Here is an 18,963-nt window from a genome sequence, read left to right as displayed (position 1 = left end):
GAAAAATATTTTTATTTGTATCCCTTTAAGTGACAATTCCAAATCTTATCCCTCTTACCCCTCTTTTAGAGTTGTTTTTTCACATTTAGTTTTGATGTATTGTCCGTTGTCCCTTTGCTGAAGCCTGAAGGGATGTTCACTGGAACCAGAGTTAGTGTATCATGGTTTGCTGATACTATCAACTAACCTTGCACACTGATTATAGTATATGCTCATGAACATTCCATCGCTGCACTGTGATCATAAACACAGGGCTTTACCCAGCTGAGAGAGAGGATTATATGGCATACATAAACACATAAATAATATGTTAAACTACAGCCTCTCACTACCACAAAAAGAGGAATCAAAGTAAATTATTTAACAACAACATTACAAACCCATTGCTAATAGTTGTGGCCACTGAATGAAATAAAACTAGTAATAGGGAGACTGCACCTTTCATGAGTTCATGAACTTGGCATCAACATAATGCAACAACATATTTATTGCTCTCTATGAAATATCACGTGACTTTTTGTAAATTGGTGGAAAGAAAAAGTGAAAATTCTATTCACATCTAAAAACAAGTTCAAGAGATTTCCACAGTAGGATAATGAAGTGATGTACTGTGTTCATAATTACATCAATGGCGCTCTCCTGCTGGACAGTCCATCCAGTCAGAACCAGACACTTGGATCTGGTATTTGTTCAGCCCAGTGCATCTCTGCCTGTAACAGCGCCCCCCACACAAAATGACATCACCAGCCCAACTACAGAGGCTTCACTGCACTGCTTCAAATTCATTGGATGGTGCTCCATCATACAGTAAGAATAACCCCAAACATAATTATTGCTGCATCATCTAGGGAGTTTTTCAGGACAAAAAAGCACAACGTTATTGACTGGCCAAGTCAATATTCATAGTTAAATCCAATTGAACATGCATTTCATTTCTTGATGATACGATTTTAGGCAAAAATAACAACAACTGACAAAAAATCAACAATGACAAAAAATCTTTCTAAATGGTGAACCTAATCTGAAAGAAACACATGCTGAGAATCTACTCTAACCCGATAGAAATTGCTTGATTTCAAATCACTAACAAATCAAAACATTACAAATCTTGCTTAGCGCCAAAAAAGTGCCAGGGCCGGCCCAAATATGTCAGGTGGTGTGCTGTCATTCTTTGTCTTTCTTTCATAATTTCTAACCTTCTTTCTTCCTTCCTTCCCCTCTTTCGTTGTTTTCGGGTGGCAGTATTAGGCATTAACTTAGACTTGTTAAGTATAGGCATTAACTTTGACTTGTTAAGTATAGGCATTAACTTTGACTTGTTAAGTAAAGGCATTAACTTTGACTTGTTAAGTATAGGCATTAACTTTGACTTGTTAAGTATAGGCATTAACTTTGACTTGTTAAGTATAGGCATTAACTTTGACTTGTTAAGTATAGGCATTAACTTTGACTTGTTAAGTAAAGGCATTAACTTTGACTTGTCAAGTATAGGCATTAACTTTGACTTGTTAAGTATAGGCATTATTATATTTAGCCTATATTTGTATAACTAGCATATTGCTAAAGGCTTATAAAGTATACGTCCAAAATCCAGACATTTTACATTACTTAAATACACTGATTGTGTACTTTATTGTTATGCAATTATTTGAATGTGTATAAGTCTTTCTTCTCACCTTGTAGCCTAAGTGCTGACAAGACTAATAAACTAGGTGTTGTATACATTGACATTAGATCACAATTAGAGGAATTAGTAGTATTTGTAATGATTCCTAAATAGATATCCCATGTGTCAGAATATTTGAGTGATGGTCCATCTGATATCCAAGGTGACGCAAAACACATTGGTTGTAATGTCCACGAGAGGGAGACACAGGATCATCCAATCCACCCAAAAGCTATTGAGAAGGTTTAATAATATCAGTATATTGTATAATCAGTGATTACTTGAGTACCGAAAATGTAACAATGCCATGTGCAGTGTGCAAGATACTTACCCCTAGTTAGAATCAGTTTAGCAGCTCATTGCACTATGTACATTTCAGTAAATGTACATAAGTAATTATAATATTAGATTGTCAAGAGTTCGTTAACTTAAAATACTTCAAATCTATATATAGCTAGTCCTCTGTAGGCCTACATCATGTGACACTTTGGAAAGTGAAAGCTAAATCCAAGGGATATTCATGAGAAAGAAAGAGAGAGAAAGTATTCCTCGCTTCTCCAGTATGCTCCCGTCCTGGTAAAGACAGCAGCTAAAAGTCAATAGAGAACAACACGATGACCACCCAGGAAGAGAGGCTATCCGGTCCCTTGGACACCACTGGCGTGCTCAAATTGGTCACGAGACCGGACGATATTAGTAAGATTTCTCTAACTTCCGTCACTTAATCGTGGTTTATGATTTCCAGTTATTAAACAAACTATGAGGTTAGGTTTTGGTATATCAATATCCTGTATAGTTGCAATGATAAATTGTAGCCAACAATGTATATGTTTTCATATAGCACCTGATGGTGCCTGAAACATTTTCTCATGAGTTGTTTATTGACAATGTGATTCTATATGCTTTTACTACTTCACTGAATGTTGGCCCTTATGGATTGATAATAAGATGATTGTAATTATATAGGGCTCTCCTCTGTGTGTAAACACACTACTGTACCAACTCTATCTGTATGTACAGAGCACCATCCCTATCAACCCTCCCTAAGTTATTTATTTATCACTGCCATCATTGTTGTTTTTCAGCCCTGGATGATGATCCTGACACCATGAGGTTAGAGATGTCCTGTGGTCACGCGGTTACCCCCGAGTCGCTAACCCAATGGTGTCGCAGCCTCCTGGACCAGGTGCTCACAATTGACACTGACAAACAGACATCATGAAATGAACACCAGTCATACCAACTGTTGCTAAGAAAGAGATGTTCGCAGAAAAAGAAATGTAGAATTTAAAATGTTCATGTGATTTATATTATTCATATAATCATATACATCTATATATGCATTATTGCGAATCATTCAAATTGTTATTGAAATGATTGTGCCCGCATCATGTCTTGTTCTGTCCTCCAATGGTCTCTTTAGTTGTGTTATTCTCAATGCTCTCAACGTCTTATCTTCTTTGAAAATTCCAGAGTCAGTACAAGTTCCTCTGCCCTGCGATCAAGGATGGCACAGTGAAGTGTGGTGTGGAGTGGCCTTACCAGGAGGTGCGTTGGAAGGCTGTTCTGACCACAGAGGAGATGGTGCACTTTGAAGAGACTTTGGCCCATCTGGCTGCAACCAAATATTGTGAATTCAAACAAGTAAGTGTCTGTTACCATTCATATGCAGTCTTATCTTTACCATTTACAGAGATGTTTTACAGTATGTAGTGTTGGTCAAAGCAAGATTCTTTACCACATAATCTAGAACACAAGATATGTATCGTTATGCTGTTATTTGTAAGAATCAGGGGTGCAAACATGTCACCTTTTAGCCGTTTTAGCCGTTTTTACCTCAAAATAGATCAACAGTTTTCATAAATGTTCTTTGTTCTCAGGCAAAAAAAAATGTTGTCACCTTTTTGGGCCATCACCAGTTTGCATCCCTGAAGAATCCTCAATGCATGGAGACATGACATTTTACCTCAAATCCTTACAGTACAGCAGCAACCACATTTCGAACATAGAATCTCACCCCTATCCTCTCTTCTGTCTTCCTTCTATACCCCTTCCATCCCAGTGCCCTGGCTGCAAATCTTTTGTTGAGAGAGTGGATCTCTCCAACCTGAGCGTTCGCTGCACCATATGCTCACAGGTCAAACACCAGGTCTATGAGTTCTGCTGGCAGTGCCTGAAGCAGTGGAAAGGTCTGAGGCCTCGGTCTGACAGGTGTGACAACGATGGCTGCACCAATCAGGATCTGGAGCTGCTGATGAAGTGCCCCACCACTTCTCTACCCCAGGTGAAGGGGGTCACCGCCTGCCCTTCCATACGCGTCTGCCCCACCTGTGGCCAAAGGGTGGAGCATGACAAGACAGGATGTAAAAACATCCTCTGCCCCCGCTGTCAGGTGGAGTTCTGCTTCGTGTGCCTGAAGCTGAAGCCCATTTGCCTGCAGACCAGTTCATATTTCATAGCCTGTTCTGCAGGGGTGGCTCCCAGGCAGACCTCTATACCAGTCTGGCACAGAAACTAAGATTTATGCTCAGTATAAGGGTCCAATAGTGTCCTTTCCACTCTTTTTGTTCACTTTGTTTCTCTGTAGGCTACCCTCTGTAATCACGCAACACAGCAATAAAAACAGTTTTTGAAAAGTTTTAATACAAGTGTGCACAAAATTACTTTTTTCATTGCTTGGTGAGTTACTGTATATCAGAATTGCAGACATATCTTTGTGAAGTGAGGACTGGCAAAGATGCTCTTTTTCTACCCATCAGTCTTTACATCCACCAGCCAACAACAGCACTACGTAAATGACAGACTGGTGCTGTATCCCAGAGGAAGAGAGCAGGGATAGGCCCTCCAGCTGCTTGTCTGTGAAGATTAGTCGTAGGCAGTGGCGTAACTACCATATATGCAGGTAATGCAGCTGCATTAGGGCCCAGAATCATGTAGGGCCCACAGCCCTCGAACTATCGTATCATATTCATGATAAGATCTTAACCACTGAGTCTCAATAATATATACTAATACCTCAATGTTAGATTTCTAAATTAAATGTAAATAAGGATTACTGCCGGGTGATTTGATTTGAAAATATGCAAAGTGTGCAGAGGAATTTTGGGTTATGGGTTTGGGTTATGGGTTTGGGTTATGTTTGACACATGTCAGGTTACATCTTAACTGCTCCTCCTGAGACATCTTCTGTCCCTCACCACTACGTCTCCTAAAGACACCCGCTTTCCCCCCTACTGTGTCCCTAAGAACTTCTATTGCCCCCCTTGTACTGTTTCTCTGTTTCTCCAGTGTAAAAAAGACAACTAGGTTTTAGAAGAAGGTGATAGGGAGAAGGTTTTTCCTTCTATCAATGGCCCCGGGCCTGAGCTAGATTACTCTTCCTGCAACGAATGGTGGACTGATGATTCACATGCTTAGTACTCAAATGTATTGATTGTAAGTCGCTTTGGAATAAGGCGTCTGCTAAATGCCAAAAATGTAAATGTAAAACACATGACGTAACGCTACTGTGCGTCCACATTCTGCACAGAAGAAGAAGACAGCGCATCAGGTATCTTAGGCTAGCTAGCTAAGTGACACTCACTGTCACTGAGAGAGAAATTATTCTATATTATTAACCTCAGATAACGTTAGCCACCACTAGGCCTCCTAACCTCAGATAACGTTAGCCAACCTCAACACTGGGTGTGAAAAAGCAACTGCAGAAGTTAAAGCTTAGCTGGAAGTAATTCAGTCAAACTCAGCAAGCACAAAGAAAGTATAAGCTACAGGAAACTAACCAGTAACACTTAATGATAAGGTTCACGAATAGGCTGAATTCATAATAATGTACAAATATTGATTAAGCTTTATGAATTAGAAGCATTTATAGCACCTAAAAGCATATTTTTAAAAACATTTTATAATAATCATAAAACCATTACCAGGTTTCAGATTGAACTTAAACAAAATGTATTTTTGAATTCTGTTTATTGATCCATTTAAACAATTGCATTAGACATACCGATTGTACACACATACACATACACTATTGACATACAGTATTGTCAATATTGACACTCAGTTACTTAAAAGAGCTCTGTAATCAGTAATCATATGAATGGAATTAATTAATGGACAGTATGTAAATCCTATCATCTTTGATCATGGAATAAAACATTGCAACAAACACTATGTGCAGACATCTTACTGATTACAGCCAAACATTGTACAGAATCAGACATAGAAAATACATTTTGATTCTTGTGGAGGGGAGTGTACTGTATATTGTAGCTGTAAGGAAACTGATGGCCTTGTTTACTTTGATATCATAAATGTTCTGTTGCTCCCTCTGCAAGATATCTTGGTTAATTATTAATGTAAAGGGAAAGTAACCTAGTATTTTACAGCAGCTTTCTGCAATAGGGACATAAAGATCAAGATTAGCGGTAGGAGTGATTTTAGTAAAAAATGTTTATTAACATGTTTACACCTCCCTTACGAGAATGGAAGGTCACTCACAGAGATACTTTATGTTCAATAAAGATAAAGACAAAAGAGAAAGTGTTTTTTAAGTTTCATTTTTAGATGGTTCCATTTCCCAGAAATGGCCTGATGTGCTGGAAAAGTGCTGACTTGGATATCCTGACATAACCCTGGATGAACAGAGAGGACCGTACACTGCTGAAGGTACGCAACACCGCCTTCAAAGCAGGTGACACAGAGGCCTTCAGCTCAGCCAGGGCCAGTCTGAAGAGGGGCATCAGGGAGCCCAAGCTCAACCTCAAACTGTGGTGCCACAGAACTCTGCTGACCTCCACCCTACCCCCCACCCTACTCACCACACTAGACCCCCACCCTACCCCCACACTAGACCCCCACCCTACCCCCACCCTACCCCCCACCCTACTCACCACACTAGACCCCCACCCTACTCACCACACTAGACCCCCACCCTAACCCCACACTAGACCCCCACCCTACCCCCCACCCTACTCACCACACTAGACCCCCACCCTACTCACCACACTAGACCCCCACCCTACTCACCACACTAGACCCCCACCCTACTCACCACACTAGACCCCCACCCTACCCCCCACCCTACTCACCACACTAGACCCCCACCCTACCCCCCACACTAGACCCCCACCCTACCCCCACACTAGACCCCCACCCTAACCCCACACTAGACCCCCACCCTAACCCCAGACCAGACCCCCACACTAGACCCCCACCCTTCCCTGCAACTCCTCTGCCCAGGGGCTGGAATGGAAGGCCAACAACCTCCGGCCGATAGGCAGGGTTGACACCCTGTGTGTGTGTGTGTGTGTGTGTGTGTGTGTGTGTGTGTGTGTGTGTGTGTGTGTGTGTGTGGCAGGAGGGGGGTGTGGGGGGGGGAGTGGAAGTCCCAGAGTCAGTGAGAGGCAGAGGGCTTGTTTGTGAGGCCCACTGCCACAGGGAAGAAACTATTCAGGTGGCGTGAGGTTTTGGTCTTGATAGACTGGAACCTTTTTCCGGATGGAAGTCTTTGGAACAGAATTAATTAATGGACAGTATGTAAATCCTATAATCTTTGATCATGGAATAAAACATTGCAACAAACACTATGTGCAGACATCTTACTGATTACAGACAAACATTGTACAGAATCATAGACATAGAAAATACATTTGATTCTTGTGGAGGGGAGTGTACTGTATATTGTAGCTGTAAGGAAACTGATGGCCTTGTTTACTTTGGCCTTAATGTTCTGTTGCTCCCTCTGCAAGATAGCTTGGTTAATTATTCATGTGCAGGGAAAGGTCTAACCTAGTATTGTACAGCAGCTTTCTGCAATAGGGAGATAAAGGTCAAGATTAGCGGTAGGAGTGATTTTAGTCCCCAAAAATTATTAACATGTTTACAGCTCCCTTACGAGAATGGAAGGTCACTCACGCAGATGCTTTATGTTCAATAAAGACAAAAGAGAAAATAAAGTGTTTTTTAAGTTTCATTTTTAGATGGTCTCATTTCCCAGAAATGGCCTGATGTGTTGGAAAAGTGTTGACTTGGATATCCTGACTTAACCCTGGCTGAACAGAGAAGTATGTACACTGCTGAAGGTACGCTAATGACCTTAGGATTAATGCAGACTCGAAAAAACTCTCGATTCTTGTACTCTTAGACTTAAGTGCAGCCTTTGATACGGTAGACCATTACATACTTATTGAGAGACTTGAAAACTGGGTTGGCCTCTCAGGTCCGGTCTTAAACTGGTTCAGGACTTACCTGGCTGACCGAGACTACTTTGTAGCCCTTGGTGACCATAAGTTAAAAAATTATAGCGCAACCTGGGGTCCATTTTAGGACCATTGCTTTTTAGCCTATACATGCTACCCCTCAGTTCTGTTATCAAGAGGCATAGCGTTAACTACCATAGCTATGCTGACGACACTCAGCTTTATATCTCCCAACGACTACGAGATGATCGACCACCTGATAGATTGCATTGCTGATATTAATATTTGGATGACACAACATTTTCTCCAACTCAATCAAGAAAAAACAGAGGTATTGATCATTGGCGAGAAAACTGGGAGAGAGAAATTATCTGCACATTTGAAAACACTAGCTCTTAACACTAAGTGTCAGGCTAGGAATCTTGGTGTCATAATTGACCCAGATCTACATTTTGAAACTCATATTAATAATACTATTAAAAAATCCTTCTACCATTTAAGAAACATCACTAAGGTACAATCATTTCTCTCCCAGGCAGACACCGAAAAACTAATGCATGCGTTTGTTACTAGTAGGCTAGATTACTGTAATGCTCTCCTGACAGGTCTCCCCAAAAAAATGATTAATAGACTACAAATGGTTCAGAATGCTGCTGCTCGTGTCCTTACTAGGACCAAACGAAGAGCGCACATCACACCTGTCCTGAGATCACTACACTGGCTCCCTGTCAGTTATAGAATATACTTTAAGATACTTTTACTAGTCTGTATAAATCACTCCATTGCGACGCACCCAATTACATGGTGGACATGCTCATAAGATACACACCAGCTAGACCCCTAAGGTCTAGTGGCACGGAACTTCTAATAGTGCCAGAGGCTAGGACTAAGAGATTTGGAGGATCAGCCTTTAGCATATATGCTCCTAGATTGTGGAACACCCTACCTGAGGGCCTGAGGTTGTCTAAAACTCAGGACATTTTTAAGCGAGACCTTAAAACCTACTTATTCAATGTCGCCTTTTGTTACTAAGGGAGACATTGGACATTATAGAACTAGGATCATTTTGCTATTACACCATACTCATGCTTTGAGATCTTGTGTTGACAGGAAAAAGGACCTGGGTGCTGATGAGGCACTGTCAGCTCCCAGTAGCACCTAGAGCAGTACCAGAACCGGTGCCAGGATGTACCTGGACCACCACCAGGTTGTATTGCTGTCATCTTTATTGTGTTGTTGCGTCATAACTACGCTTGAGATTCTCTTTTGGCAGGACCCGTGCCCATGCTGGTTGCAGAACGATGCAGATATAACACTAAATGTATGGACAGTGTGTACGCCGATAATATGCAAGGAACTTTTCCTGGATACATAGTGTACAGGTTTTTAGCCCTTGCTTGCTTGCTATGCGCCGGTGGTCCTTGGGCCTCCCCTTGGGGGCCCCCGGCTGCCCCTCGAGCCTGGTCTATTCCGCCGCCGGGGCACCTGCTTGGCCGTCCTTGTGCGGGGCCTTTATGGTCTGTGCTTGCTTGGCTGGGCCGGGTGTGCTGGTGGTGGGGCGGGCTGGGTGTGTGGGGCGGCGGGGGCTCCCCGGGGGGGGTGTGGGGGTCCACCGCTGGGGGAACATAGGACCCTTTTTCTGGAGCGGGGAACATAGGACCCGGGGAACATAGGACCCTTTTTCGGAAGCGGGGAACATAGGACCCGGGGAACATAGGACCCTTTTTCGGAAGCGGGGAACATAGGACCCTTTTTCGGAAGCGGGGACCCGGGGAACATAGGACCCGGGGAACATAGGTACGCTCCCCCCAAGAGTGTTTGAATGGCCAAATTGTACTTACATTGTACAGTTAGGTTAAATACCTTCCTCTTGGACTTAATTTAGCTAACTAGAAAGCCACAAAGGTGATAGTCAACTTGGCTACAGCAGGGTATATACAGGAATCTTGAGGTTAATTTCAACTGCTTTCTAAGACTTTTTAAAGACCTTGTCAATATTTTTCCAGACCTCACCGCCACTTGGAGCTGTAACCGTTTACATCGGTGACACCTTTAACTTAACAGTTTTAGTTTGCAATAGACTAGACCTCTATCATACAACACAATCTCCGGTTCATATTTGTTTTAATAAAACTAATACATTCACGAACTTTTACTAAAGGTTTTTAGGACTCAAACTCTTTGGACAGAGTCTAATTCAGAAAAATACCTACAAAATTCAAGACCTCATAAAATCGTGATAAGACTTTTTAATACTTATTAAGGGTCTTGATTTTCCCAAAATGATCCATCAAATCCATCAAATGCTCAAAGGCTATCCTGGTCATCAATAAAACAGTTACATTTTTCATGTGAAACTTTGGTGACAGCCTATAAGGCCTAGCTAACATCAGGTATGTCCTAGGTGGAAAGTTTACACTGCCTAATAATACCTCCATCCGAAACATTGTGTAGTTAAGACCCATCGCCATCGTTATCGTTTCATTCGTTTGTTTTGGTCAACTTTCTTTTACTGGCCGTTTGTTGCTAAGCAACGATCGTGGATAATTAATGATGGTTTCCCTCTATGCTTCGGACGCAAACGCCGCAGATTAATTGCGAATCGGTGCATCATCTGGGTGATGAGCTCGCCTCAGACTTTTCTATCAGGTATTCTTATTTCACAGTGACAATGCTATCAATCTAATTAACTCGCAGAACAACTTGTATACTACTGCAATTTTAAATAGTACAATGTTTGTGTAACATTTGATATGGCAATGTTTTGTCGTATCGTGTTAGTGCATTGTTCTCACTGATCTGGTAGCTAACCAGCAAGCCAAATGTTGTCTCACTCTAATCTAAAAAACGATAGCTTGCTAGCTAGCCAACAATGAATGGCCGGTCGACTTTGTGGATATGAAAAGTCCCGCTAATATCGTTACGTTGAAGTTGCACCAATCAACTAGCTAATCACCTACACAATTGAGTGCATAGAAAACATTACATTCCAAAACGACTCAATTCATTGCATTCACAGCGGTTTAAGCAGCTAGTTAGCCAGAATAGCGAGAGGGTTGCATAATGGACTAACTAGCCAAGCTATGGGTGGCTAGCGACACCGTGTGCAAATACAATACCAATTGGTATTATTAAAGGGGAGGAATAATCAACAAGAAAAGCATTTCCGAACTTTTTTTGAGGGGTTTATATATATATATGAATGAATGAATGGTCTTTATTGTCATTGATATAGTACAGGTACCAAACAACGACATTTGGGAGGGGGGGCTCCCCTGGTGCTAGGAGAAGAAAAAAAACTAAAAACAAGAAGGGAAAAGAGCTGGTTTACATAAATAAAGGCTATGTACACTATCCACTACTATACTATACAAATAAAACACTGTGCTGTACTCTATGCTATGCTATACCTATTCTAACATTTCCTATCTCTGAACCTTATGTACCCGAGGGTTGTCATATTGCACATAGTGTTATTGCACATTCATTTAAAGTGTCGCAGTTTGCAGGTTTGAAATGTTCACAGTTGTGTTTCAGTGTTGCACTTGATTTCAATCTAGTAGCTGCCATCAAATTTTTCTTTGATGGTAAAATACCGTAAAATCAAAAGGTGATATTCCGTACTTTTGCTAAAACCTAAATTGCTAGAGTAGGCCATGATCAGACCAAAATGTACTTTTTAGACGAACTTTCCAAAGACAAACAGAGGGCACTTTATTATGTCATACTCCTTTCCTGACATGGGACTCCTGAGCCAACAGGTAATCGACTTGTTGACTGTTGGCACTGATCAGCAGAAAGTCTTCCTTCATATGAAAGGTGGCAAAAGAAGCGTTGCAGTATGTAGTCACCAATGTAACTAGAGAGGTCAGGGTCCATGTCACTTTCATAGTGAAAACACACAAGAGACCAGACAGAGAGGGTAAAATGAAGCATATAAACCTTTATTGAACAGCTCTAGAACAGTCCGGAGGCAGGAACAGGGCCACGGGGACATTTGTCAGGTGATGGGGTGCTACTGTTACTCATCCTCAGGCCAGGTGAGCCTCTCCTCATAGAAGGATATGACCACCTGAGGACAGCGAGTGTTTGCCTCACGGGCCGGAACCAGATCAGCCTCGTCTGAGCTCTTCCTGTAGAGCAGAGGGAGAAAAAGAATAGCTCAGGACTCATACTAATTATAGACCTTTAGTAGCAAGTTTGATAAACTTCCATCATGTCAGTCATGCTCTCATTTCCATGGCAACCCAAAGCCTACAAACTAGCAAGGACAGAAGCGTATTTATTTAAGACATTTCTGAAAATGTCCCTAATAAAAAGGCAGATTCACATAAGTGTAAACAAAGGTTGGAAGTGCATTATGAAAAGTACGGTAGTAAGGAGGACTTCAAAAGGCAGGGCTTTCCATTCTGCTTCTTACCCATGTTAGGCTGCAAAGCAAGAGGGGATTTCATCTTTTGAGTTAGCTAGGTTGAAGTAACTTGGTCACACGTTAGCTAGCTGCTAACGTTAGCTAGCTTATACATTTTTATAACATTAGCTATTGCACAACAGAAAATATATGGACAGCTAGCATTACTTCACAGTCATTTATCAGAAGCTTTTATCCAAAGTGACTTACAATAAGTGCATTCAACATAGCTAGCTAGGTAGGGAAGTGTGCTAACGCTAGCTAACACTAGCTAACGCTAGCTAACGAAACTAACGAAGCTAGCTAACTAGCATGTTGAAAAGCAAAAAAAAATAAGTGCCTATACATACAGGAACAATTCGACAGACTGTTGTAACTGTTACCTATTGTACGAAAAGAGCAATCTAGTGGGAATGTCGCCTACGTGAACACTCACAAAAATCAGTGTGATGATGAACTGACTTACTCCGTTAGTTCTGTCACCGCGTGACGTCAGGCTGGCTACAGAGAAGCTTCCAGAATGTGCGCGGCGGGCAACGATATTTCTTTCCCTTCTGCTCGAGAGTGACCACCGTCACTTCCTGGCGCCTTTTGAATATCCCATTTCCGGTGGTGACCAAACTCAATTCAATCCATTTCAATCAACGCGAGAGAAACAAGTACATTCAACATTTTCCATAAACGATTGAAGTCTACTTGATTAAACCATGTTCACAAAAGGAATATGAATTAATTGTGTTGCATATAGTGATTTCATTTTTGTAAATTCAAAGACCTGCTATTTCCCATTTTTTCAGTGTATACAGGACATCAATAATATGATACACACACTCAATAATAAATTGTCCCATACAATTATTGTCATTATCATCACCATGTCATCTATCATATCAGGGTTATGTTTGTTAACATATAAACGGACTGATCATTCCAGTACAGTAACATTTGGGACTTGTTTGCTGGGCATCTATTCAACAAATATTAATATTTTGCCTTGTGTGTTGTATTCAGTGGTACATTGTACACCACCCCCCCAATAACTCGTATCTCTTCAGATCAGCTGTACAGTATATGTGTGTTTCATGGTCTGATTATGTGATAAATATGAAGACTCTTTATCATCACGCCCTTCTGTGATCATAAAGCTGAAAGAGAAAGGAGAATCATTATATACTGTTCAGGCCATTCCTTATAATAGTACCAGACCTCGCCACTCACCAGGTATCATGGTCAGTCACATGATCATGACATATCTATGTCTGTGAGGGTTCGCATACAATCATCGATCTACATTTATGATACTATAAAATAACCTTTTATCTTCTTTGTGTCTTATCTTTCAGATTTGACATTCTACCTTCTTAACCACATACAGATATATAGAGTGCCCTTACTGTATGATGAAGCAACATCCAATATATTTGGAGGCATTTACTTGTACTTGTACACTACACCTGTACACTTCAGAATACATTCGGTTGCTGCCGTCAGCAGTTACATACCCTGTAAGACCCAAGTATAGAAAAATAAAAAATAAAAATGTTTTGGATTTATGAACTCATGAATTATATTACCTTTCCTGAATTGACATAATTGAAATGTAATAACCCTATTATATTATATTAGAATATACCCTATTATATATTATATTTTTGAATCTATGAATCGAATATAGATGAATATATAAAGTTTGTTTACAAAGACTCAATTGACAACATAAACAATAACAAACATGTATTTTAATTATGATACTGTAGGACTTCACAATTTCACATGCCATTATGTACTTTTAAAATATTTTGTTCAAGAATCAATGGGTAAATGTATTGAATTTAAATTATGTTGAACTGATAATATGACATGTCCCTCTAATATAATTGTAATATACATATATGAATGTATTCAGAGCGAAATTATCGACAAAGTTGAACATAGATTTAAAAAAGTCAAAAGACAATGATTAAAACCAACAGGCTGACAACAGAAATGATTCTTATAATTTGTTGAATCATAGGATATAATATGAATCATTTTCTTGATTTTGACCATGGTCTGTGTTATTATTATAATTTTTTTGTTACATTTGTTTTTCAGATTTTATCCCTTTTTCACCCAATTTGGTATCCAATTGAACCCAACCTAGCATCCAATTATCCCCTGCCTGTTGCGTAGGATCCGCCGCACGACCCCGTGGCCGGCAGCCCCAGAGGAGATCGCCAGGCAGACTAGCTGACTGGCTCCTCGAGCCCAGCACTGTTATTCCGGCACCCCGGGGGCGCTGTTGCGCGACGGATCCTTGTCCGGAAATAGTCCTATACCGCCCTCTGGAGCGGCCGCTCAATATGCCGCTCCCTGTGTGCCTCGGCCATATCCGGGTCTGGCGAGACCGGGATTCGATCCCAGTCCCCGGTGGGCAGCTTGCACTAGTGGCTAGTGCTTAGACCGCTACGCCACCGCGGGGCGTGGTCTGTGTTATTTTAACAATATTTTTCTTGCCACTTCTGTTTCTCGGCTTCTCTACTTCTCTCCCATAAACCCCATATCACTCTTTTTCTATCTTCTCTCTTGTTTTCTCTTTTCCCCTGGGCTCTTTGATTTTAAAGAATGTGAGAGATGATGCCAGAGTGCCATTAGACTGGAGTACCATCAGCCTTCACATGGGGTTTTGAAGAGCATCCTCCCTGGTCTAAACTGAGGGTTTGCATGCACATCCCTCCAGCTCCCCCAGCACGTTCAGTGTGCCAAATATTCTCCAGACTCTTCCCTGTCTCTTCCTGTCCGTGCTGTAGGCTCACCTGGTCCCTGGTGGCTTTCTGGTTCACTGTTTGTAATTGACGGTTATAGATGTCACATATTACTTTCAATTAATAACAATTGTGTAATTGAAGACATCAGTTAGAGAATAATTTAGGTGTTTTTATATAAGGTAAACATTTGTGAACTCACATTTCCTGTACATTAGCAGATAAGCGCTCCTGGATCTAGAAAAAGAAACATACATCATATTAATCAGACAAATACTTCCACTGCAGGTTCTGATCAGTCTAATTTGCAGACAATAGTTGATTGGATGCATTAAAGCCTGCAATGGAAACACACATCATCCCAAAATAAAAGCATGAAAAATGTAATTTACCTCTCAAAGATGTCACTTCGCTCATTTAGTTGTGGGCTAAGCTGCAAGACAGAAACAGTAATGCATAATACTGTAATTGTAATAAATCAGTCTTATATTAGTCTTAGATGACGTACTGACTAAGTGATAAAGTGATATTTGTGATGTTTAAAAAATAAATAAATAATAATAATCCCTTTTACCAGTCCGACGTAGGTGTCATCAAACGAATGCCACTTCCCATCTTGATAGGACTTGATTCTAGCAGTGTAATGTCCACCTCTTAGACTTCCACTGTGGTCCACTATTGCATACAGTTCATATTCCTGTTGAGACAAATCAGATCCATCAAAAAGCTATGAACATAAACATCACTTAACATTACTTAAAGCTATGAATGTAAACATCACTTAACATTACTTAAAGCTATGAATGTAAACATCACTTAACATTACTTAAAGCTATGAATGTAAACATCACTTAACATTACTTAAAGCTATGAACATAAACATCACTTAACATTACTTAAAGCTATGAACATAAACATCACTTAACATTACTTAAAGCTATGAACATAAACATCACTTAACATTACTTAAAGCTATGAACATAAACATCACTTAACATTACATAAAGCTATGAAGATAAACATCACTTTCAGGAATACCCAAAAGTCAGTACCCTAACTAGAACCAAGGAGGAAGAGATTTATATATACTGGAACCATGTATTTTTTGTAGTAAACTGTTGCTCTCTTGAATAAGTCAGTGAACCTTAAAGATATCTAGATTGTTTGCCTGGTTTAGCCCTGACCATGGTTGTAATTCGTTAGCCCAGACAGTTTTATTACATATTGCTTCTTTAGATATGGAGTAGTCATATTTTGGGCTCAATGTCCAGAACACCATGTAGACACTACAAACCAGCTCATATTATGATAATTCCCCTCTGAAGATTTTGTCTACACTACATATTTGATAAACCACTTTGCTACACTGTAATCTACTTAAGCATGTTGTTACCATAACAACGGAAATGGTCAAGTGTATTACAACCTAACAAAGTGATAATGTGAGTTGAATTGGAGTGTCTGCAAAGCTTTTTGGGCATATTTCCAGATTGAATGGCCCTATGGGTTATACTTTATACCATATGGGGCCCAAAGTAAAACTGCTCAGTATCTAAAGAGGCAACATACAGTATGTAACTAAAAACGGTCTGGGCTAATCAACTACACATATCAGGGGCCAAACCAGGAAAAAATGTTTAAGAGCGTCCCTTTAACTACCAATGTAAACAAAGAAAACTGTAAAAATGAGAACTCATATCCTGTTCTCATGTTCTCACCTGTCCACCTCTCTGCAACGAGTGAGGCACATCCACATAATTATAGATTTTGACATATGACATCGATCTGTAGTCAAACTCAAACCTCTTGAGTACCAGAGTCAAGATCTCTGGGTGATTCTCCATTTTAGATTCCTAGGTGACAAATAACACATTCTATCAGTCCTGATTATTGCAACAAGTAGAAGGAGAGTCTTCCAATCAATGCACCTGCCACTTTGGAAGTCATTTGACACATTTACATCAGTTGACTATCATTACAATCAGTGATTTTAGAAATGAACTGACAACTCTCAATATAACAACATACAGTGTGTGTGCTTGTCTTCTCATAGCAGGTGTCACAGAACATCTTATTGTCCTCACTGGTGGTTGAAGGCTCGAAAAACCACTCAAGACAATCCTTCTGAAAACATACAAATACGAAATCTCTTGTACCTCCTCACGTATAGGGTGGAATCGTAACTCGAGATTAAGTTGAATCATTGTGCAAATTTCCCATTGACATCAATACAAGATTTACGCCAATGTCTGCTTTATTATGCGTGTTATGCTTGCAGATCTCGAGTGAGGATTCCACCGATAGAGTAATAATTAGATCTGCCTCCCATCATAAAACACTTTGGGAGATGATGTAAGAGAATGATTTCTCTACCCTACCACACTGTAGGTTTTGTAAGGGTCTGTGGATTTTTTCATGGTGATGGGCAATGTCCAAAATGGATCCGTTGCATCACTGGTTGAATGACCTGCTGAACATGTGGTGCTGTGTCTCAGTTGTCCTTTGAAGATCTAAACACAAACATGGGGTACACTCCTATCATGTCATATCATTATATCATCTCATCATCGTATCATCTTTCATGTTTTGTCTAAGATGATCAGTGGTGCGGTACCTTGGACAGGTCAGGATGGACCAAGCTTAATATCCTCTCAAAATACTCTGCTGCATCACGTTGCTCACATACTGAAGGAAAAGCAATAAGAAGTCAGTTACACTGTATCTTATACTACAAGGGATATATTATTCTATCATGTGAACAACACATGTCAACAACCCCTGTGTAGACTATAGCAACACACCTTTAAAATTGGCCTGCCCCAACAGTTATGCATTATAACATTCCAGAAGTTGAGATACTGATTTTCTGTTATTATTTCTTTTCATTTCACCTTCATCAGCCACGCTTAGACCCCAAAAACAGACTAACTGGTATTTCTACAGAATACAAATAGAAATGATCACAAAATATTGCTGTTGTAAGACCATGTCATGGGCATTCTATTGCAAATTATCATCCTGTGTGCAGAGTAATTATAAAGAAGTAATGACACTGTATGAATTGCACATTGACCTTACTTTTTACTGTGAAATCAAGATACATAGGTTGTCATGTATTGATGCTCGTTCTGAGCTCACCATTTTCAATGCCCAGTAGCCTTGTGATGTCATTAGCGTCAGCTTTACCCGTCTGTAAAGCCTTAAACAGTGACTCCAAGAGAGAATCAGCACGCCCTTGACCTTCACCACTGTGGCTGTAGGGAAACATTTTAGATTGACAGTTATTTAAAAATGTATTGATGAGTTGTTTGTCAAAATATATTTGTTAAAGAAAGTTCCTGTAATGGGGATCTGTTGAATAAAAAGCAAGCATCCAAACCTTTCCACAGCCTCTCTGAAGTCCTTAGTCATGAAGAGAACCTGCAGCACACTGTTCAAATAGCAGGTGGCCCCTTGATTATACAAGCCATGGTACACTAAAATTGGGACATCATTATGAATTAGTACTATTACTTATCATATCCTACATATCTTATTACTGTGTTGTGTTGTGTGTGTGTGTGTGTGTGTGTGTGTGTGTATGTGTGAATCAGAACTGAGGCTTAGTTCTTTATCACACATATCTGGCATACCCTTGATGACCCTTCCCCTTTTCTCTCTGTCCATGCTTCGGCCTTGGCTCTGATAGGATGAGTCCCTGGGTCTTTCTGGGCTTGTGGGCTTGTGGACTGGACTCCTGCTGCTGTCACCATGTCCATCTGACACAGCAGGTGATCTCTTAGAGTAGGACTGTCCCTTTCGAGGTGCCTGCTGGTTGGCTCCCTGGTTCATCTGAGTTCCACTCTCTGTAACGGACGGTAACGTTTCTTTGAGATTATTTATTTTATTTATTTCTTTGGGACGATTGATATTATTATTGTACAATGAAACATGCTTTATAAA

The 18,963-nt window shown here is 40.4% G+C and overlaps 1 protein-coding gene across 1 annotated transcript; it reads left to right on the top strand.

Moving 5' to 3' along the window:
- Positions 1-2,242: 2,242 nt before the first annotated feature.
- Positions 2,243-4,184, top strand: LOC308149696 (E3 ubiquitin-protein ligase-like; the record flags this gene model as incomplete). Its single annotated transcript, XM_080522596.1, has 4 exons — positions 2,243-2,362; positions 2,752-2,852; positions 3,140-3,310; positions 3,729-4,184. The coding sequence occupies exons 1-4, from the start codon at positions 2,281-2,283 to the stop codon at positions 4,182-4,184; spliced, it is 810 nt and encodes a 269-aa protein (XP_080378722.1). The 5' UTR covers positions 2,243-2,280.
- Between the last annotated feature and the right edge of the window lie 14,779 nt (positions 4,185-18,963).

The sequence above is a fragment of the Nansenia antarctica genome, assembly GCF_963989245.1.
Source record: "Nansenia antarctica genome assembly, chromosome: 2".
NCBI lineage: Eukaryota > Metazoa > Chordata > Actinopteri > Argentiniformes > Microstomatidae > Nansenia > Nansenia antarctica.
The sequence above is the reverse complement of the archived record's forward strand: the minus strand, read 5'-3'. Positions and strand labels throughout refer to the sequence as shown.